Source organism: Erpetoichthys calabaricus, chromosome 9 (assembly GCF_900747795.2).
Source record: "Erpetoichthys calabaricus chromosome 9, fErpCal1.3, whole genome shotgun sequence".
NCBI classification, from domain to species: domain Eukaryota; kingdom Metazoa; phylum Chordata; class Cladistia; order Polypteriformes; family Polypteridae; genus Erpetoichthys; species Erpetoichthys calabaricus.
The window spans coordinates 5,797,773-5,820,291 of record NC_041402.2 but is presented as its reverse complement, the minus strand read 5'-3'; the positions used below and the strand labels follow the sequence as shown (position 1 = coordinate 5,820,291).

At 43.5% G+C, this 22,519-nt stretch overlaps 1 protein-coding gene across 1 annotated transcript in view; it reads right to left on the bottom strand.

The window, feature by feature from the left end:
* Positions 1-16,485, bottom strand: part of surf4l (surfeit 4, like) — a 79,729-nt gene extending 63,244 nt beyond the window's left edge. Inside the window, exon 1 of the mRNA XM_028809099.2 lies at positions 16,215-16,485. Within this exon, the coding sequence (XP_028664932.2) occupies positions 16,215-16,262 (48 nt within the window). The 5' untranslated portion in view covers positions 16,263-16,485. The remainder of the gene's footprint in view (positions 1-16,214) is intronic.
* Between the last annotated feature and the right edge of the window lie 6,034 nt (positions 16,486-22,519).

Sequence of the window (22,519 nt, the reverse complement as noted above, 5' to 3'; positions counted from 1 at the left end):
CACTGGTCACTAATGAAGACGATGGTTAGAATGAAAACCTGCAGCCACTGCAGCCCTCCAGGACTGGCGTTCAACACCCGTGACCTATTGATGAGACAGCAGCCATTTTCCGCCAATACGCACACCACACAGCAAGTTATTAGGGGGTGAAGGGGTGCAAGACAGACAGTTAGCCAATAAAGGACAGGGGATGATTAAGGTGACAGAATGACTGAAGAAGGGACCCGAGTTGCCTTGAAAGCTTGCCTATTGTAATCTTCTTAGTTAGCCAATAAAAGATGTAATTTTGTTTGACATCCCACTACATCTATAATGGCTAACACGGTACAACACCGTACTACTACAACACCCTTTTACATATCCAGAGTATTGTGTGCTCTGACCAGAAACTCACCTGAATGCACCAAAGTGGGCTGACAAAACGTCACAAGTCAAAGTGCCAAATACAACGTGAATACCACCTGTGGGAGCACCGTATGAACACAGCATTAAGCCGAAAGGTCAAGAGTTGATAACCAATGAGCGCCCTGCTGGAAGTGCACAATGCATAAAGTGAAACTATGAGGAGTCAGCAAAGCAAGTGTTTTAGACTTCAGAGTGATGAGCCTCTCTTCTATTTGTTGTGCCATAACAGAATGGAGTTAAACAAAAAACGTGCTGTGGTTGCTCCCAAAATTGGCCATACCTGGAAATCATTCATACAGCACCGGCTCTGTCTGGTAACAACACTGTCGCCAGTCTGAAAAAGGCGTCAAAGCTCACGATACTCTGGATATGTGAAACTACGCTGGAAAGTCGTCACAAAGTTGTCTAAAGCAGGGCATCACATTACAAGACATCTAGTCGGAGGGGACATCAGACTTGACAACTGCTGATCTCATCTAGTCATGTAAATCGTAAAATAAAATTTGTAAATTTCCCCTTGGGATTAATAAAGTATCTACAGTGGGTACGGAAAGTATTCAGACCCCCTTCAATTTTTCACTCTTTGTTATATTGCAGCCATTTGCTAAAATCATTTAAATTAATTTTTTTCCTCATTAATGTACACACAGAACCCCATATTGACAGACAAAAAAAAATTTTTTTGAAATTGTTGCAGATTTATTAAAAAAGAAAAACTGAAATATCATATGGTCCTAAGTATTCAGACCCTTTGCTGTGACACTCATATATTTAACTCAGGTGCTTTCCATTTCTTCTGATCATCCTTGAGATCACCTTCATTTGAGTCCAGCTGTGTTTGATTATCCTGATTGGACTTGATTAGGAAAGCCACACACCTGTCTATATAAGACCTTACAGCTCACAATGCATGTCAGAGCAAATGAGAATCATGAGGTCAAAGGAACTGCCTGAAGAGCTCAGAGACAGAATTGTGGCAAGGCACAGATCTGGCCAAGGTTACAAAAACATTTCTGTTGCACTTAAGGTTCCCAAGAGCACAGTGGCCTCCATAATCCTTAAATGGAAGACTTTTGGGACGACCAGAACCCTTCCTAGAGCTGGCCAAGCTGAGCTACCGGGGGAGAAGAGCCTTGGTGAGAGAGGTAAAGAAGAACCCAAAGATCACTTTGGCTGAGCTCCAGAGATGCAGTCAGGAGATGGGAGAAAGTTGTAGAAAGTCAACCATCACTGCAGCCCTCCATCAGTCAGGGCTTTATGGCAGAGTGGCCTGTTGGAAGCCTCCCCTCGGTGCAAGACACATGACAGCCCGCATGGAGTTTGCTAAAAGACACCTGAAGGACTCTGAGATGGTGAGAAATAAGATTCTCTGGTCTGATGAGACCAAGATAGAACTTTTTGGCCTTAATTCTAAGCGGTATGTGTGGAGATAACCAGGCACTGCTCATCACTTGTTCAATTCAGTCCCCACAGTGAAGCATGGCGGTGGCAGCATCATGCTGTGGGGGTGTTTTTCAGCTGCAGGGACAGGACGACTGGTTGTAATCGAGGGAAAAATGAATGCGGCCAAGTACAGGGATATCCTGGACAAAAACCTTCTCCAGAGTGCTAAGGACCTCAGACTGGCCGAAGGTTTACCTTCCAACAAGACAATGACCCTAAGCACACAGCTAAAATAACGAAGGAGTGGCTTCACAACAACTCTGTGACTGTTCTTGAATGGCCCAGCCAGAGCCCTGACTTAAACCCAATTGAGCATCTCTGGAGAGACCTAAAAATGGCTGTCCACCAACGTTTACCATCCAACCTGACAGAACTGGAGAGGATCTGCAAGGAGGAATGGCAGAGGATCCCCAAATCCAGGTGTGAAAAACTTGTTGCATCTTTCCCAAGAAGACTCCTGGCTGTATTAGCTCAAAAGGGTGCTTCTACTAAATACTGAGCAAAGGGTCTGAATACTTAGGACCATGTGATATTTCAGTTTTTCTTTTTTAATAAATCTGCAACAATTTCAAAAATTCTTTTTTTTGTCTGTCAATATGGGGTGCTGTGTGTACATTAATGAGGAAAAAAATTAATTTAAATGGTTTTAGCAAATGGCTGCAAAATGACAAAGAGTGAAAAATTGAAGGGGGTCTGAATACTTTCCGTACCCACTGTATCTATCTAAATCGACATGCACACACAACATTGCATCACTTCCAGAGTAACAAGTGCTACAACCAAAAATTCAAGTGAATGCACTAAACTGACTGGTGATACGTTGCAAGGCAGAGTGCCGAATACCACCGTAGGGCACCAAGTGGGACTTGTGTGAATGCTAGAGCAGACAACCAATAGGCATCCTGCTGGTGTCCACGTCCCTGTGATATATAGAAGCGTGAGGCGGCTAGTAGGTAGGAAAAAAAGAAAAGACAGACGGTGGCTGCAGGGAAGAAGGCGGCAGGAAGCAGAGAGAGGTGTGAGAGAGCGAGCGAGAGCAGGCTTGATGGAGCAAAGGCAGGCAGCTGGGAGGTGAGCCCCTGCAGAGGAGTGTTTGGCCGACACTCGGTGGGGCTGAAGAAAGCGGTCACTCCGGCTGAGTGATCACGGAGCTGGAGTGACCGGTTTTGAAGACGACTGGCCGTCGAAAGGCAACAGCAGTCGTGGAGGCTTTGGGCAGGTTTAGCCCCAGCTTGAGCGCCCTGGCCACTGGGGAAAGAGCCCAAGTCTCGGTCCGGATGGAGCCCGACGTAGCCAGGGATCGGAGGGCTACCGGACCAGTGTGGAAGGCAGCTGCACCTGCAGGTAGGGCGACTCCCCTGTTGCGAAGCCCGATGGGAGAAGCAGGGGAGCCGCCAGGTAAAAAAGAAGAAGGCACCGTGCTTTGGATTTTAAGAGACTGCTTCCAGCCATTGTTTTAACCTCGCTGTTTTTAAAAAGATTTTTTTCTATTGGATTTTAACCTCCACCTTTCACCCATTTTAATGGATTATTTATTTGAAGACTTTTGAACACACTGCACTATTTGGACACTGTTTTGATTTTTGTTGATTTTTAATAAAAGCACTTGCCATTATTACACCATCCCCTTGCTTCATTGTTATGCCTCCCTGCCAAGCTCATCGGCGACATTACCGATGGTTCAGGGCTCCCGGAAGGACGATGGGAGCATGGAGTGAACCCGCATCGTCACAAGCTGGTGTCCATGTTAGGGGTTTACATGCACAGCGAGTTCAGCTGTGATCTTGTCCTAATTTTTTCATGGTATGTAAACATGAGATAAGAGCGGATTTTAGTGGTGTGCTGCAGAAAATAAGGAACCTGAAATGCATTATGACCAACCATTATGTCAATTGTGTTGCTGTTCTGCTGCAATGAACTGGAGATTAAAGACGTTCTAAACGTGTAAAGGACATCATCCAAGAATTTGAATTCTTTAAAAGATATGATGCTGGTCAGCCAGGTATTGCAGAGAGTACTTGCTTTTCAGGGCTTTGAACAAGAACAGCAGGGCCTCCCGAAATCAACACTATACAAGCATTACCAAGCCAATCAAAAGGCTTGAAGACAAAATATAGAAATCATACAAGAAATACATGGAGAAAAAAAAAAAGGCAGACACTACAGTGCATATAATTACTGAGTTGGCCACACTGCAAGACGTGGAAAAATCAGGCCTGAAGCAAAAGTCAAGAGGGTATAATTAACATCACACAATGGCAACGAAATTATGGTGCCAGTACTAACAAACATGCATCGTCTGCAATAAATAAACCTTCTCCAGCAACCCACCCATACATTTTCAGGATCCGTTTCTCCCATTTGAGTTGCTGAGGAAGTGCAGTCTTTCAGTAGAGAATGACACAAGGCACAGAAATCGACACAAATGTACCCTCTGACTACTGCAACTCCAGACATCACGTGCTCTGACCAGAGTTTCAGTATCTCAGCTTGACACAATCCATCCTCGCGTGTCTTATGGGATTGTAGACACCTAGCAGACCCGGACATTAGCATAACAGCAGGACCAGGCCTGTGCGGACGTATCAGGAAATCCTGTAAAATTACAGCACTGAACCGGGACTCGTGGCAGGAGGGAGGATGATTGGCAAAATGGAAGACAATTTTGGATAATACTGCAGATCATCTCCATGATATGTTGCTCTCCATTATGTTTGGGACAAATACATTTTTCCTTGATTTCCTCCTCTGCTCCACATTTTAAAATTACAAATCAGACAATTCAGACTTGTGATTAATTCTTTGAGGGCTGAATATTTCTTCCAAAAAACAGTTTCTGAAAAGCAATGGTTTCACACAAATATCAACATAAAACGTCTGTTGCTGCATGCTGCGGCTGCCAGTGGCAGGCTTGCTGCCAGGATGTCTTCGCGTGGCTGCGGCGGCAGTAGCGGTCACGGTTGCAGTACACTGCAATCTGGTTTCTACCTCTTACCATTGTTAAGAGGCAGCCCTCCTGGCGAACACTGGCGTAGGTATGTCAGCTACATGATTAGCTGGGGACCAGTCTGCTGAAGCTGGAACCTCGCATTCATTTTCGATCACTTGCATCAAAATCGGAGTCCAGCAAGTCATAGTCCAGTTCAAAGATAATAGGCAAAACTTTGTCCACTGAGTATATCGCTTCACGCATTCGCTTTGATCTCTTGCCATTATGTCAGTGCCATTTTTGCCATTGTACGTAACTTACTACTCACACGAGCGCAGGAAATCTCGGTCAAACCAATAAAACTAACATTGATTCTAGCAACGAGAGTCCATCAACATAACGGTTGGTTTTGTCACAGTTGACAGGTGATTACCATCCTTTTGACAAAAGTCGACAACAGCCCTGAAAGAGTTAAAGTGCACATTGTAGACTTTCGGTTAAGGGAATCTTCAGACATTTCGGTCACACTTTTTATCCACAATCCCCCCATTTCAGGGCATCATAATGGTTGAGACAATTGGTGTCCCAGGTGTTTGAGATTCCTCAACTGTGTTTCATGGCTTCATAAGATATCTCGGTTTGCTTCTACCCTTTGGAGTCTGCGGTTTGCATTGTTCAACATGAGGACAAGACCTGTGCCAGTGAACATCAAAGAAGTCATTATGTGGCTGAAGCACAAAAATAAAACCATTAGAGACATTTGTGAAACTTTAGGGTGACCGAATTCAACTGCCTGGAGTATCATGAAGAAACAAAGAACACACTGGTGAGTTCAGTAATCACAAAGGGACTGGTAGGCCAAGGAAGATGTCCACTGCTGAGGAGAGGAGAATCCTCACTATGGTCAAGAGAAAGCCCCAAACGCCTGTCTGACAGATCAGAAACAGGGGGCCTGATGTGCGTGTCAGAGACGACTATCAGCAGAAGACTTTGTGAACAGAAACACAGAGGCCACACTGCAAAATGCAAACCAACAAAAACAAAAATGCCAGATCACAGTGTGTGACAAAGGACTTCAAAGACACTACAGAATTCTGGGAATAGGTCTTCTGGACAGACGAGGCAAAGATGAACCTCAGAGTGATGGTGAGAGGAAAATGAGGAGATGACAATAAAACTGCAAAGCATACCACCTCATCTGTTACACATGGTGCTACGGGTGTTATGGATTAGTCATGTATGGTTGACTCCAAACTCAGTGGACGGTGCTTCATCCTATAACTTTTTGTGAAAAAAAGGACTTCAAAGAGCCAGCAGAATTCTGGGAAAAGGCCTCGTCAGCAGACAAGACAAAAACAGACCATCTTATCTGTTAAACATGGCGGTGCTGGGGGTGTTGTGGCTTGGGCATGTATGGCTGCCACAGGTCCTGACACACTTCATTGATGATGGAGCTGCTGATGGCAGTGGCACAATGAATTCTGAGGTGTGTAGAAACATTTGATCTGCTCAAGTTCAGTAAATGTCTCCAAACTCAGTGGATGGCGCTTCATCCTACAACAAGATAATGAGCCAAACGTACCGCTGGGGTAACATAAATCTAAAAAATGGAAAATTCTTGAATGGCCAAGGCATTCACCCCATTTCAGTCCAACTAAGTAGACCTTCCATATGCTGAAGAGAAAAGTGAAGAGGACAAGCACCCCTTAAACAAGCATAAAGTCTTGGCAGAGCATCACCAGAGAAGACCCTCAGCACGTGGTGATGTCTATGAATGGCAGATTTCAAGCAGTTATTGTATGCGAAGGACACACGACATAAATATGATAGCAGCTTTAATAGACCTGCCATTGCTGTGTCACAAACATTATGGTTCACTGAAAATTGGGGAACCAAGTAGAAAAAGTGTGGGGACCAAAATGTCTGCAAATCCCCTTAAATGAAAGTCTGCAGTGTGCATGTTAATCACAAGTCTGAATTGTTTGATTTGTAATTTTAAACTGTGGAGCAGAGGGGGAAATCAAGGGAAAAAATGGGTCTGTCCCAGATATTATGGAGGGCACTGTATATCAAAGTAACAGCGAGGATCCAGTCTTCTAACTCCCTTCACAACTCTAGAGTCCTGGTTTCAGATCCCAGTGTTGTGCAAGTTCACCCCTCACAAGAACTCGCTCAAAGTTCAGTTCACACAGATAAAAATGAATAAATTCATAATTATAGTTCATTTCAGTTTTGAAATAGTTGCTCATTTTGTATTTTTAATAAGAAGTGCGAATAAATGACCAATGAGTTTACTTGTTTCAATTTTGCATCCCTTGTATCAGGCTATTACAGTGTTCTTGAATAAAATACAATAATTATGAACACTTTTTTTATTTAAATATACTTTCGAGTTATACCCAGCAACAAACATGTATAACCATATACTGTATGCTAATATCCTCCAGGTCAAAAGTATACATATAAATTACAGCTCTATTTCCAACCATGTGACACAAATGGTGACTGTGGAACCAGCGCGTAGGTGAACTAACTTATTACACTGCCGGTCAAAATTTGCGCCACATATTGCATGTCCAATGGGGAAAAATATAAAGTGGCCTTGCGAAGAGTTCAACGCTTTTCTAAAAGCGAAAGCTGAGCTTCACGGCGTGCTCGTGTCACCGGGGGTACAGCTTAAGCACGAGCAGGCAGACACAGACTATTTGATTTGACGTTATTTTTTTCCTGAAAACAAATAAATGGCAAAACATTTGTACGAAATAATTATTTGTAAAAATCCACTATTTGTGCTTATCCGAATACCGTATTCAGATTCGGCTCCACCCCCTACCTACATTACAGGGTAAGGCAAAACGTTTAATCTGGACCTAAACCAGATCGAGAATGTCACATAAAGTTGAACTAGCTCGCGTTCAAGTTCTTCAATTGCAAATACGTTACATTCACTGTTCTTAGATGAGCCGGTCTTTTGAACTAGTTCATGCACAACACTATCAGATCCACATCCTAGACCAGCGGTTCTCAAACTTCTTTAGAATTTCTTGCGTGGCGGTCCCTTTAAAAAAATTATTTGATGGCTCGCGGACCCTTTTATTAAAAATTCAAAAAATCAATTATTATTTCAAGAAAATTGGGGGCGCCAAATACTTTGCACAAGGGTGCCACATACCCACTGCGCGGCACTGCATAGGTCCAGGTTGCTGTGAATAAAATATTTCTTGACAATTATTTATTCAGAAAATATTATGTACATCTTAGTTATTAAATTTAAGTTAAAATTTTAATGGGATGGATGCATCTGCTTTGCCTTAACCATTTGCGTTGAGCAGGCAATTTCACCACTTAACACAAAAAATGTAAAATATGTTGTTTGTTGATTATCTGTATCCACCTCTGATTTGCTTCTAAAATATACGAAAACTGTTTGCGAGTGTTTTGATTCTACGAAAGAATTGATCATTTTGATTATGATAAAAATAATAAGGGCTGGTTTGTGCCAAGCGATAACGATGGGAAAACAATGCGGTGGCAGCGAATAACGGGAACAGTGGATTAGTGGTCGGGTCTAGATGGTGGGGGTAACGACGGAGTTCAGTCACTTACTTCCCCTTGGATGGTAAAGGTTAATAATTATAAAAATGTAAATAGTATAAATATGCAATAATTTCTCACGGTCCCACTGAAACCGCTTCACGGTCCCCTAGTTGAGAACTGCTGGCCTAGACACTGTGTGTACGAAGTAATGTTAGATTGGTACTAAAATTTTGACTTTGATATCGCTACCAGCTTTCAGACCTCAATAGGTAGGTAGATAGGTAGGTTAGGATCATGCACTGATACAGCATGTTGCTGCACCCACCACATGACAAACCACCTGAAGACCTCAGATTAGGACACGAGTGCAGACACACAACAGGTGACACCTCAGCACCACACTAGTTCAGATGGAATGGAACAGTGTAAGGCTTTTTACGGCGGCTAGAGTGCCAATCCTGTCACCAATTCCCAAGTTTTGACCTGCAGGTTGGAGGGCCCACTTGCAGGGCTGGATGCAGATTAACGTCATACCCAGCTCCGTACCGGTACCAAAATGGTTCTCAAGCAAACACCAGATAACTCAAAGTCTCCATCACGTCGAAGCCTGTGGTTTCTCATTGTGAACTCTACAAAATGGATGTTTTTTTCCCAAATCTACACTAATGAGTGTCGAGGGCAGCGACGGGTTGATTGGGAGGAAAGTAAGCGTTTACTTCCACTGACGCAAAACGCACAATGCTGGTCCCGTACCATTTTAAAATTTAGCGTTTTCTACACTTATTCAATTCGGGTATACTGCACAACCCTAGTACAGAAGTGTCCAGTATAAAATTTTACTTCATACTCCGTAAGCTTGGTGGCAGGTGGTCTCACTTCCTCACTGCCCCAGCGTCACCGGTAAATCAGAGCAAATAGACCTTTTGACAGATTGGCATCCCCTTCTGGAATTTTCCACTTGAATTAAATACTGCAAAGGTAGACAAGAGTTCACCGAGACCCTGAAAGGGTTAGAGAATGAAAGAAACATGACTAATAACCCTGATAAAGGCACTATATTAAAAAAAAAAATGCATTTGGCAGAATGCACAGACGGTAGGGGGAAACGATTGTGTACTGAAGCACCAGTGCTCATGGTGATGCACGGTATCACAACTGATGACTAAATCAGAAGACAACTGAGGAAGAAACACACAGAAATGGGAACAAAGAGAGTCCTCAAGTGCATAAGGCCTGTGCAGACTCATTTTGTGGTGTCACCTGTTCAGTCTGTCCCTAAGGCTCCAGAAAGTATTTGCCACAGCAGTGACATCCTACATTGTTCCTGTTCCAAAGTAGACAGACACCTCTTCACCTAATGAATACAGAGGAACTGCTTATTGATTTTGACCACCCCAGATAGCCTCTATGTCAGATCACCATTCAAGGAGTGGATGTGGTGCCCTGTTACAAGTATTTGGGGGTCTGTATCAATGACGGGCTGGACTGGTCTCAAAACACATAGAGAACTGCAGAAGAAAGGGAAAGTGCCACCCCCACCTTAGAAGACTGCATTCTTTAAATGTGGAAAGTGTCACATCTTCTACAACTCTGTGATGGCCAGTGTGGTATACAGGGCTGATAACATCACGCCCACTGAATCGATAAGGTCATTAAAAGGGCAGGCTCAGTTATGGGACTCATTCTGGACCCCCTGGAGGTAGAAGAGGAGGAGAGAATAAAGACAAAACTGAGTGTCATTATGAACAATGCTCAACATCCTCTCTGCAACACACCAACACTGAGGACTTTCAGCCAACAAATCACTCAGCAGAAGCATAGTGTAGTGGTTATGACTTTAGACTACAGACCCTGAAGTTGTGAGGCTAAATCCCACTACTGACACCATGTGACCACAAGTAACTCATCTCCTGCTTGTACTCCAACTGCAAAAACAAAAAGATGGAACTAATTGTATCTCAAACGGTTTAAGTCCCCTTGGATAAAGGAGTCGGCCAAACAGTAAGTGAGCCAAGAAACACTTCTGGGGCTCCTTTCCACCCACATTAACGCACCTTTTGTACGCCTCACTGGGCCTTATCTTTTCATCACTAGCCATGGCAGATGTTTTATGTCTTTTTAGTCAATCAGCTGTGTGTTTGTTGTCCTTCACAATATAACACTTATTGGGCGTCCGTAAGCAGCCAAATTTCCCTGGGACAAGTAAAAGACTTCCGTCTATCACAAATGATATTATTTCTTCAAGTTTCCTTCGATTATTTTGCATTTTTATTCCTGTTTATTATTTCTTATTCAGATCAATAACCAAGTGGAGAAAAAGTCAAGGCAGTGGAAGCAAAAAACTACAGCAAAAACAAACTACTTCACTACACTTTCACCCCAATTGGACATGCCACCAAAGCTTGAACATGTGTGCTATAAAAATCAGGATTATGTTCAAAGTTTCATGCTTAAAGGGTAACATTTACTTCTGTGTTGAGCCAACACCTTAGTTACAGCATAGCCTGATGCGCAACTCCTAAAAAAATGTGACTAGACGATGCATCAACGCACACCTTACACCGACTCCTACATCTCTGAATCGGCCAGTTTAGTAACTACGTATTTCCTACAACACATTTGTGTCCATCCGCTCTCATTCTGAACATGGAGAAGATCGAGGAAACAGTTGTTGAAGAGGTTAGAAAATATACACATTTACTGTATAAAACATTCACCACAACGCTACAAAGAGATTCAGACGACAGCCAATTCGTGGAGCGAAACGAGTAACGTTGGTTTGCAAGATGGCGAATGTATGAAAAAGTGAAGAAATGTGAGTGGAAAGCGGAGTGATGATCCTGGAGGGCAAAAAGCACCTGCATATGTATACATACACACATGCGCGCGCGCAGTGATGCTTCATACTTCAAACAATTCTAACTTCAAATGTTCCAGAGTTTGAATGCTAAATGCAAGAGAAATTTGATTAAATTTGAACAATGCTTCTACGTTCGAACTGCGTGCACAGTGGAGAAAAAAAAAAAAAAAAAAAATGCAGCAACAGATGGCACTTATGCAGGAAGCTTATGCAGTCATCGTCATCTGTTGTGCGCCCAAGTCATCTCTTGCATCACACTTGTGTGTTTTCAGGGCTTTTTTTATTTATTATTTTATATATATATATATATATATATTCACGGCATTCGAAGTCTGTGTCACAATCTGATTATATGGGTGGTTACCTACCAGGTAACGCTTGTGGTTGGCCAGCAATCTGCTAACATCCGCCACGGTGCCCTCAGTTTGTGAGGAGCAGATCATAGAATGGTTGAAATAGTTTACTGTCAATATATATATATATATATATATATATATATATATATATATATATATATATATAAATAAATAAATAAATAAATAAATAAATAAATAAATAATGGTGGCCACACAAAATATTGACACTGTGGGCACAATTTGGACATTTTTCAATTAGAGGTGTACTCACTTTGTTGCCAGAGGTTTAGACATTAATGGCTGTGTGTCGAGTTATTTTAAGGGGACAGCAAATTTACACTGTGATATAAGCTGTACACGAACTACTTTACATTGGATCAAAGTGTCATATCTTCAGTGTTATCCCATGAAAAGATAAAAAAAATATTTACAAAAATGTGAAGGGTGTACTTACTTTTGTGAGATACTGTGTGTGTGTGTGTATCCTCTTTAATAAAATCCCATTGTGCGTCCAGGTGTCCGTGTGTGGGTGTCTTCTGATGAAGTGCACATGCGCCAGGTACGGTGCGATGCGCGATATTACTGTCAGAGAAAGTTAGAGCCGTTTTACGGAAATACAAACCAGTATTACTGCGAGAGGAAATTAAAGGTACACAATACAGTGACGCATATTACAGACACATACAAGCCAGTATTACTGTCAAAGGAGATTAAAGGCATATTACCGACACGCACGCCTGTATTACCGCCAGAGAAAATAAAGGTATATTACAGACGTAGAAGCCATCGGACGTACAAGATGGTATCCTTCAATAAGGGCGCGCACAAAAAGGCGAGCCTCAAAAGGGCGACCTTAATTGGTTGCAGCGAATAAAGGCGCGCGTAAATAAAGATCTGCACCTTTGTTGCTCTTCACATATTCCAGAGCCATTTGAATTAAATTATCTACGAACGCCTTTATTCGCCACGCTCAATTGAGGTCGCCCTTTTGAAGCTCGCCTTTTTGTGCGCGCCCTTATTGAATAGAGCCGTACAAGACAGTATTACTGTCACAGAAAAGTAAAGACACACAATATACGGCGGCAGCCCACAAAGAACGGTCAGCTCAGCAAGTAAACATCAACAAAAGAAAGGCTGAAAGAAAAAAGAATACGACCAACAAAAAGAATGAGGTCAAGGTCCCTTGCCATTTAATATAGACTGTTCCTACTAATGTTTATGCACTACTGTTCTAACGCCCGTTATTGTAACGGGCTAAATGACTAGTATATATATATTCATTCATTGCAGTTGTAGTCTGAGTCCTGACCTGATTGTATGGGTGATTACCTACCAGGTAACTCATGTGGTTGGTCTGCCATTTGGCATACGTCCGCCATGGGGCCCTCTTCAGCTGCGAGAAGCAGATCATGGAATGTTGCATAGTTTACTGTCAATTAATGCAAAGTGTGCGCGACACGTGTCTCGCCCTTATTTGGGCTCATCAGGCGTACACACTCTACTGCTCCCCTTGCGGGGATCGAACCTCGGACGTCAGCATCAGGTCAGGACTCAGACTACGAATGCAATGAATGTAATTACTCCGATTTACAGGTTGTCAAATAAATAAACTACACACCGTGGCGCAGCGTAAAGGGACTTCGTCTCTGACGCTGACATCCGAGGTTCGATCCCCGCAAGGGGAGCAGTAGAGTGTGTACGCCTGATGCGCCCAAATAAGGGAGAAACACGTGTCGCGTACTCTTTGCATTATTTGACAGTAAACTATGCAATATATACGAGGGGGGGACCCAAAAATAACCAGAATTTTGTTGTTGTTAGGTTGGTACTTGTAGTACGTGGTTGGGCCGCTAGGGCGATCTAGTTACACTCCTCACAAGTCAGTCTGCCAAGTGCCATCAGTCTGGAAGGTTGTGCTTGTGTTCAGTGAATTTTTTTTGTAAAAGTAGGTTGCGCAACAGTGTGAGAAGGAAACGCTCAGATTTGTGGGAGTTGGGCGATTGGTTCTTTCATCATGACAACGCTCCATCTTACACTGCTCTCAACATTCGCCAATTTTTGGCAAGAAACGGTATGACAACCCTGAACCACCCACCCTACTCACCGGATTCAGCTCCGTGTGATTTCTTTTTGTTCCCTCGGATGAAAAAAGACTTGAAAGGAAGGCGTTTTGCTGACGTCGAAGAGGTAAAACAAGAAATGACCAGAGCATTAATGGGCATTACTTCAGACGAATTTAAAAAATGTTTCGATCAATGGAACAAACGGTTAGGTAAGTGTATTTCCGCCAATGGAGAGTACTTTGAAGGAGACTAATTGTAGTTTGTACAGAAAATTAAACACATTTTAAAAATACTTCCGGTTATTTTTGGGTCCCCCCTCGAATATATATATATATATATATATATATATATATATATATATATATATATATATATATATATATATATATATATATATAAAAAAACATAAACGTCTGTCTATTAACCAAGAAGAGCATGGAAGCAATGAAGCCTAAGAGGATGGCTGTAGTTTCAACAATTTACGTGAAAAAGGAACTTATCATGAAGCATGTTTATGGAAGTGGTCTCCATAGCAAACATTAACCTTTCTCTTCCTCTCCACCAGCCAAACAGGACATCAGCACTCCTCACTAAGGTACAGTAAACACAATTTTCATTTTATTATACAGTATTTACATGTTTTATTGAGTTTTCATTCATTATTTAGCACATTTAATTGTGATATGTTTACGTTAGATTATGTGTATTTGCTGTTTAAGTTTAACGAAATGGATATTGATGAGTGTCTGGGAACGGATTAATTCACTTTGCATTATTTATAATGGGGAAGACTGATTCGGACTTTGAAAAATTTAGAGTTCAAAATGGTCTCCTGAAACAAATTAAGTTTTAAGTATGAGGCACCACTGTATACACACACACATATATTATATTTATATTATATAAATAGTCTGAGTGTCTAGGCTTGTGAGGGTCCTGATAAAAACCAAGATCCAGGCCTTTAATGACCTCTTGGGCATGGCTATCAGCAGTGTGTCTGTCTGCGGAGTGAGTGTCGACCTCATCGAGAGGTTTACTTGCCTTGGCAGTGACATTCATGTCTCCGGTGACTCTTCCTATGAAGTCAGTAGATGGATTGGGAGAGCATGGGGGGTCATGAGGTCACTGGAAAGGGGTGTACTGTATGTGGCACTACTGATATCTATGCAAAGGTCCAAGTCTTTATGAGTCCTAGTGCTTCCTTTCTTGTTATATGGTTGCAAGACATGGACGCTATCCAGTGACTGAGACGAAGACAGGACTCCTTTGGTACTGTCTCTCTCTGGAAAATTCTTGGGTACCGTTGGTTTGACTTTTGTGTTGCTCACCAAGTCCCAAATGAGACACGTTACCTGCACTGTTGGGAGCGTCACCTATGGCACTACGGCCATGTGGCGCTTTCCCCAAGGGTGATCCAGCTTGTAAAATCCTCATTGTTGGGGACCTGAGTGGCTGGATCAGGCCAAAGGGTCACCCACGTAACACCTGGCTGTGACAGATAGAGGATCATTTCCGGAGGGTGGGACTGGACCGGGTGTCTGCCTGGGGGGCTGCCAACCAGGATCCCGAGTTGTTTCGTCCTGTAGTGGGTGCGGCAACGCGCTGTACCAGTGCACGCTCCCCAACCTTACCTGTATTTATGGAAACTGTACAGCACTTAAATAAACTTAAAATTGACTTGATATATATTTAACAGTTTTTAAGTCTAACGGGCAGGGAGACAAAACCTAGAAAACATTCCTCCATATTATGTGCACACAACTGGGGCGGTGATAATAATCCACGCCCACCCTCGCTGAAATGCAAATACTGGGGATCAGTCCACTTTTTTTATATAGTACTGGGATGAATGGGGATATATAAATCATAAGTAAAATTACTACATAAACTTTAGAAAGGGGCAGTATTAAACTGGGAGGGACGAATGGGGCAGCCCTCTGGGGTAAAATTATCCCCCGACCCCAGATAAGTAAACTGAACAGTCAAACCGGTTGGAAATAAATGACGTATGTTGTAATGAGTGCGCAGCTTTCTTGAAATACTGTAATGCAAGGCGCTATAAACACTACTGGCTCTCCCTACAAACTCTCTGGGGAAAGGAATGGACCGCTCTACTGTGAGAAATGAAGGAGGCGATTATTCCAGCGATTACTCTCCCACGATAAACAGTTAAAATGTTCATCTAAAAAAAATGGTTTGCGCAATGAACTTTTTTTCTTTCCTCCGCCGCGTTTGTCAGTCCCAACCCAGAAATGAAGGCGCGCATAGCGGCGACTCACCGCGATCGCATCCGTCGGCTTTTACGGACATGGCTTGCGTTTTCGTCCTCTGGTTTACGTGTGCAGTTTTACGACTTTCAAATGACGGTGGTGTAAAATCGTCTCCCCTTTCACCGTCTCGTTCCTTTAGAGCCCACTCGCTCCTTCGACTGCCCAACAAGTGGAATATACCGACGGCGCGAAGCGGGCACACGGAAAGGCGGCGGCGGCAATAGCAGCAGCTACCCGTTCACCCGTACGGAGCTGTCGCCCCGTTAGGTCATGTTGGGGACGTTATACCAGTGCACTGCCCTCGCGCCTTTAAGCCCCTAGTCTGACCGCAGCTGGGGCCCGGCTGCTTACCTGGTCTGCCACGTCCTCAGCGGCGCTCATGATGTCGTTCTGCCCCATGTTTCGTCGGTGACTCTCACACGGAGGGGATATGCTGGGCTCGGCTGGCGTTCAGCTCACTGCTTGGCTCAACTTCTTTCTCTCAGTCCCTCGTACCGTCTCACCTGATGGAGGTAACTTTCTATACCCCACTCTCGCTGCAGAGCTCACCCTCTTCTCGAGTCAGGCAGTTCTCCGCCGGGAAAGGCCACCTCTGTCCCATCATGCTGCGCGAAGCATTACCATGAGCGCCCTCTGCTGGCCAAGCGCGGCACACGCCGTCTCGTGCCACGTAGCGGAACCTCTTAAAGGCTCCGCATAACCTGAAATGCACACGACAGGAGAAGCTTAGGGAAACCGGTGACTGCTAGTTTTTCATTCATTCATTCATTCATTCATTCATTCATTCATTGATTTATTCATTCATTTCCCAATTACATCTTCTAAACGAAGTGCTCTAAACTAACTGTAGGTGTTGGTTCACCGTGAAGTGAAAAACAAAATGTGGATTAAGAACGTGGATAGACAATTTATCATGTTGTTTTCATAAGGATTACTGTACTCATGAATGTTTTGAAATCCCTTTTTTTGAGCATCTCCTGACTCATTTGGTATGAGAAACACCCCATATATGAAACAGCGCTCGGCTCGTCCTTATGTCTAGTTCCTTCCTGTTTGAGGACTTCGTTATTCATTAATTGGCCGTTTTTGTACCATATATTGTGTAGGGAATGACACACATATGATAAAGAGTAAACCAATAGATGTCTTCAGAAGAAATGATCTCTACGACCTGAAGTTGTGTCTGCCACATCAACCGACTCCAGGAGTTCAGCTAATCATCATGGCGCATGACAAGCAGAAGTGCATTTTATAGTCATTTCCAGTGGCAAAGCCAGAAATTACAAAGTTGGGGGACCTTGAAGCAACAGGGTTTTGCAAGCCATAAACTGAAACATTTTGTGGACCGAAGGTGTATTCTGGTAGTCCGTCAGAACTTCAATTTAGTTAGTTTAGAAGTTTAGAGCAGCTTGATTCATTGCTAATCAATATAAGGTCTGGTTCGGGGTTCCCACTTGACCTTTTGTGCAACTCAATCAATTGATCTAAGGTTCGAGGGGGATCCCTTGGAGGTGAGCAGATCAAATTATTGACAATTAATGATTAACATAAATCATATAGAAACTTTCAGGGGGCCTGGGTTCTGCATGGGAGAGTCAGCCCCCACCTCTAGTATCCCCCTGTGGCTTTGCTCTTGGTCATCCTCCTTCATTAAAGGGTAAGTGTCTGTGTGTCTGTTTGTGTGTCTGTCCAGTTGCTGGGTCATTGTCATTCAAAAAAATGGCACATCGCAAATATTTTTATTAAAAAAATGCATTGCATTTGTCGTTCCAACAGATGCCGTATCGCAAGCATTAAAACACTGCTTTTTACAAATCCCACGCCAAATGGCATATAATAGAGACATATGCATGGCGTTAGTCATTTCAGTAGATGGTGTATCACAGACATTAACACGGCTTTTACAAATCCCACACCAAAAAGCATATAACAATGATATATGCATTGTATTTGTCATTCCAACAGATGACACACTGCAAACATTAACACTATTTTTATGAATCCCATACCAACTGGCATATAACAAAGGCATACGTATTGCATGGTGCACTGCAAATGTTTGTGCTGAGGTCTAGATTGATTACTTAGATTTCAAACCCATTTTAGATGGGTAGCACAGCTAGTGTTGTCTATACATGGGCAGCACAGTGATATAAAATGTCACTCCCAAGAACTACTGTACAGTGCCACTAGATACTGTAGGGAGGCTACATACAATGGGGATTATTCATATTGTAATCGCCATCGTTGGGAGCCAACCAGACCACCCTATTTAATCTTAAAAAAAAAAAATAATGCAAGTGCCCAATGGCCCCACAATCAACATCACAAATAGCCCTTCATCAGCCACCTTGAAACGTTTCACCAGGCTACTTGGAGTGTTGCTCTTTCTGAGCAGGTCAGGTTTGGAGCACCATCCTGTAAGAGGTTTGGGTCAAAATGTGACTCCTCCTTCCGGGGACATTCATTCTTATAGAGCTCTGACTGGAATGGGCAGGGCCTTCTATGGGCACAAGGGCTGGGTCATACACCCCCTCCTTCTTGGAGATGCTTAGGGAAGAAACAAAACTGTTAGCAACAGTGCCCCCTCTCATCCTGGGGTGGTATCACATGCCTTTGTCAAGCCATGAAGGTGATAAACTGATGCACGACAATATAAATAAAGCTCTGAGCATGTTACAATTAAGCAAATAAAGAATACTGCACAGTTTCCACAGTGCAGATAAATTTATCAGTGAAATATACACTCACCGGCCACTTTATTAGGTACACCTTGCTAGTCCCGGATTGGACCCCCTCTTACCTTCACAACTGCCCTAATTCTTCATGGCACTGATTCAACAAGGTGCTGGAAACAGCCCTCTGGGATGTTTTGGTCCATATTGACATGATAGCAGTACACAATTGCTGCAGATTTGTCAGCTGCACATCCATGATGTGAATCTCCCGTTCTACGACATCCCAAAGGTGCTCTACTGGATTGAGATCTGGTGACTGTGGAGGCCATTTAAGTCCAGTGAACTCATTGTCATGTTCAAGAAACCAGTTGGAGATGATCTGAGCTTTGTGACATGGTGGGTTATCCTGCTGGAAGGGCATACTGCGGTTATAAAGGGATGGACACAGTCAACAGCAATTATCAGTTAGGCTGTGGCATTTAAGTGATGCCCAAATGGTTCTAAGGGGCCAAAGTGTGCCAAGAAAATTTCCCCCACACCATTAATATCACCACCAGCAGCCTGAACTGTTGATACAAGGCAGGATGGATCCATGCTTTCATGTTGTTGACACTGAATTCTGAGCCTACCATCCAAATGTTGCAGCAGAAATTGAGATTCATCAAACTAGGCAATGTCTTTTCAATTTCTGTTCTCCAGTTTTGTTGAGCCCATGTGAATTGTAGCCTCAGTTGCATGTTCTTAGCTGACAGGAGTGGCACCCGGTTAGTCTCCTGCTGCTGTAGCACCCCCATCTGCTTCAAGGTTTGACATGTTGTGCGCTCAGAGATGCCCTTCTGCACACCTCGGTTGTAACGAGTGCTTATTTGAGTTACTGTTGCCTCTCTATCAGCTTGAACTAGTCTGGCCACTCTCCTCTGATGCCTGGCATCAACAAGGCATTTCTGCTCACTGGACATTTTCCCTTTTTCGGACGATTCTCTATGAAACCTAGAGATGGCTGTGCATGAAAGTCCCAGTAGATAAGCAGTTTGTAAAATACAGTAATCCCTCCTCGATCGTGGGGGTTGCGTTCCAGAGCCACCCGCGAAATAAGAAAATCCGCGAAGTAGAAACCATATGTTTATATGGTTATTTTTATATTGTCATGCTTGGGTCACAGATTTGCGCAGAAACACAGGAGGTTGTAGAGAGGCAGGAACGTTATTCAAACACTGCAAACAAACATTTGTCTCTTTTTCAAAAGTTTAAACTGTTCTCCATGACAAGACAGAGATGACAGTTCCGTCTCACAATTAAAAGAATGCAAACATATCTTCCTCTTCAAAGGAGTGCGTGTCAGGAGCACAGAATGTCAGAAAGACAGAGGAAAGCAAACAAATCAATAGGGCTGTTTGGCTTTTAAGTATGCGAAGCACTGCGGCACAAAGCTGTTGAAGGCGGCAGCTCACACCCCCTCCGTCAGGAGCAGGGAGAGAGAGAGAGACAGAGAAAAACAAACATGCAAAAATCAATACGTGCCCTTCGAGCTTTTAAGTATGCGAAGCACCGTGCAGCATGTCGCTTCAGGAAGCAGCTGCACAGAAGGTAGCAACGTGAAGATAATCTTTCAGCATTTTTAGACGAGCGTCCGTATCGTCTAGGTGTGCGAACAGCCCCCCTGCTCAATCCCCCTACGTCAGGATCAGAGAAAGTCAGCGCAAGAGTGAGAGAGAGAAAAGTAAGTTGGGTTTCTTCTCAGCCACCTGCCAATAGCGTCCCTTGTATGAAATCAACTGGGCAAACCAACTGAGGAAGCATGTACCAGAAATTAAAAGACCCATTGTCCGCAGAAATCCGCGAACCAGCAAAAAATCCGCGATATATATTTAAATATGCTTACATATAAAATCCACGACAGAGTGAAGCCGCGAAAGGCGAAGCGCGATATAGCGAGGGATCACTGTACACAGACCAGCCCATCTGGCACCAAAAACCATGCCACACATTCAAAGTCACTTTGGTCACCTTTCTCCCCATTCTGTTGCTTGTTTTGAACTTCAGCTGGTCGTCTTGACAAGGTCTACATGGCAAAATGCATTGCTTGGCTGCCATGTGATTGGCTGATTGGATATTTGTGTTAACAAGCAGTTGAACAGGTGTACCTAATAAAGTGGCCAGTGAATGTATGTTGGACCAGAGGCTCAGGAAGGTAGATCAATGTAATTTGTGTATCACAAGATCTTTAAACTGTCACAGACAATACATAGTTTTATGGGCAGACCGCAGCAGTAATGGAGACTGTGCAATGATTTAAGTCTGATTTGAATTTGGAGCGAGAAGGCCATTCAGTTGTCTAACAGCGCCGGTCAAGAAGCTATTGCATAGTCTTGCAGAGCTGATCTGTATACTCCAAAGCATTCTGCCAGACATCCGGAGAGCCAACAGCTTATGGGAGGGATGGAAAGAGAGGTCAACCAAAATGACGGAGGCCTTGCGAATTCAGTGTTTTGGGTGGTTTCAGACAGGACTCAATGATTTTCTCTTCAGTGCTCACAATATGATTGGGGGGTCTCATGGTCTGACACATTATATAGAAATATTAATCATCTTAATCTAAACAAACAAAGTGTCTAGAAGCAATCTCCACAAAACTACAGAGACGTAGCTAGGGGTTTCAGCGCCCGGGGACAACTGAAGATTTCGTGCCCCCTCCTGTTTGCCTGTTTGTAACATTAATTTGGCACCCCCTGGATGCTGCGCCCGGGGACAAATGTCCCCCCTTGCCCCCCCCCCAGCCATGCCACTGCAAAACTATTGGGGTCCGAGTCTTTCCTACAATAAACAGCCTATGAAGACTGATCACAAAGGTGACACGGTAGAAAGATAAGAAAAGCACTGACATCTCCTAAGAGTGAAGCAAATTCCATCTATCCATCCATTATCCAAACCACTATATCCTAACTGCAGGGTCATGGGGATCTGCTGGAGCCAATCCCAGCCAACACAGGGCGCAAGGCAGGAAACAAACCCCGGGCATGGCGCCAGCCCAACGCAGAGTGAAGCAAATTGCAAAAGCCAGTTACATGATAGGGTGAGGAAGAATGACGGCTGTGGCATACTCTGCTCATCAAGCACATGTGGTGTGGCAACCTGCTAGAAGTCATGAACCACTGGGGCTAGAACCTTGACCTTGGGAGGACTAGGAGTCTGCATGTTTTTCGTTTCTTTGTATTTTTCTTGGACGTTTTTGGCTATTTTGCTAGTAATGTAAAGATTATGATTAAGGGTACAAAAAGGGGGATTGGAGCGTGTGCTCCAAATTCAGTGTCATCACACTACTCAGCCTCTCTGGGAAGGTCTATGCCAGTGTACTAGAAAGGAGGGTTCATCTATTGGCTGAACCGCGGATTCAGGATTTCATCCATGTCAAGGAACACTGGATCATCTCTTTAGCCTCATGAGCATTCTTAAGGATTCATGGGACTATGCCCAACTAATCTACATGGAGCTGAAACATGGGCAGTGTAGCAGAAGTTGGATGTGGCACAAATAAGAATGTTAAGATGAATGGGTGGAGTTACAACAAAGGACAGAACAAGAAATGAAGCAATCCGAGGTACAACAAAAGTGGGAGAGAAATCTAAGAAAGTATAGGAAAGCAGATTGATGAGCTATGGAGATGTGATGAGGAGAGACAAGGAAGATGTGGGCAAATGAATGATGGGAGTGGAAGTCCAGGGAAAGAGAAAGTGAGGCAGGACAAAGCAGAGGTGGTTGGATAAAGTAAAAGAAGGTCTGAAAGGGAAGGGTCTGACTGGGGAGGAGCTGTGTAGAGAAGATTGAGCAGGCACATCAACCCTACTTAGAAGAAGGAAAAGATGAAGAGAAAGAAGAAGAAGAAGAAGAATAAGCCTACATATGTTTTGTGGACTTAGAGAAAGCGTACAACCAAGTCCTTGGGGTGTCCTGTGGAGGGTGATTTGGGAGTATGGGGTA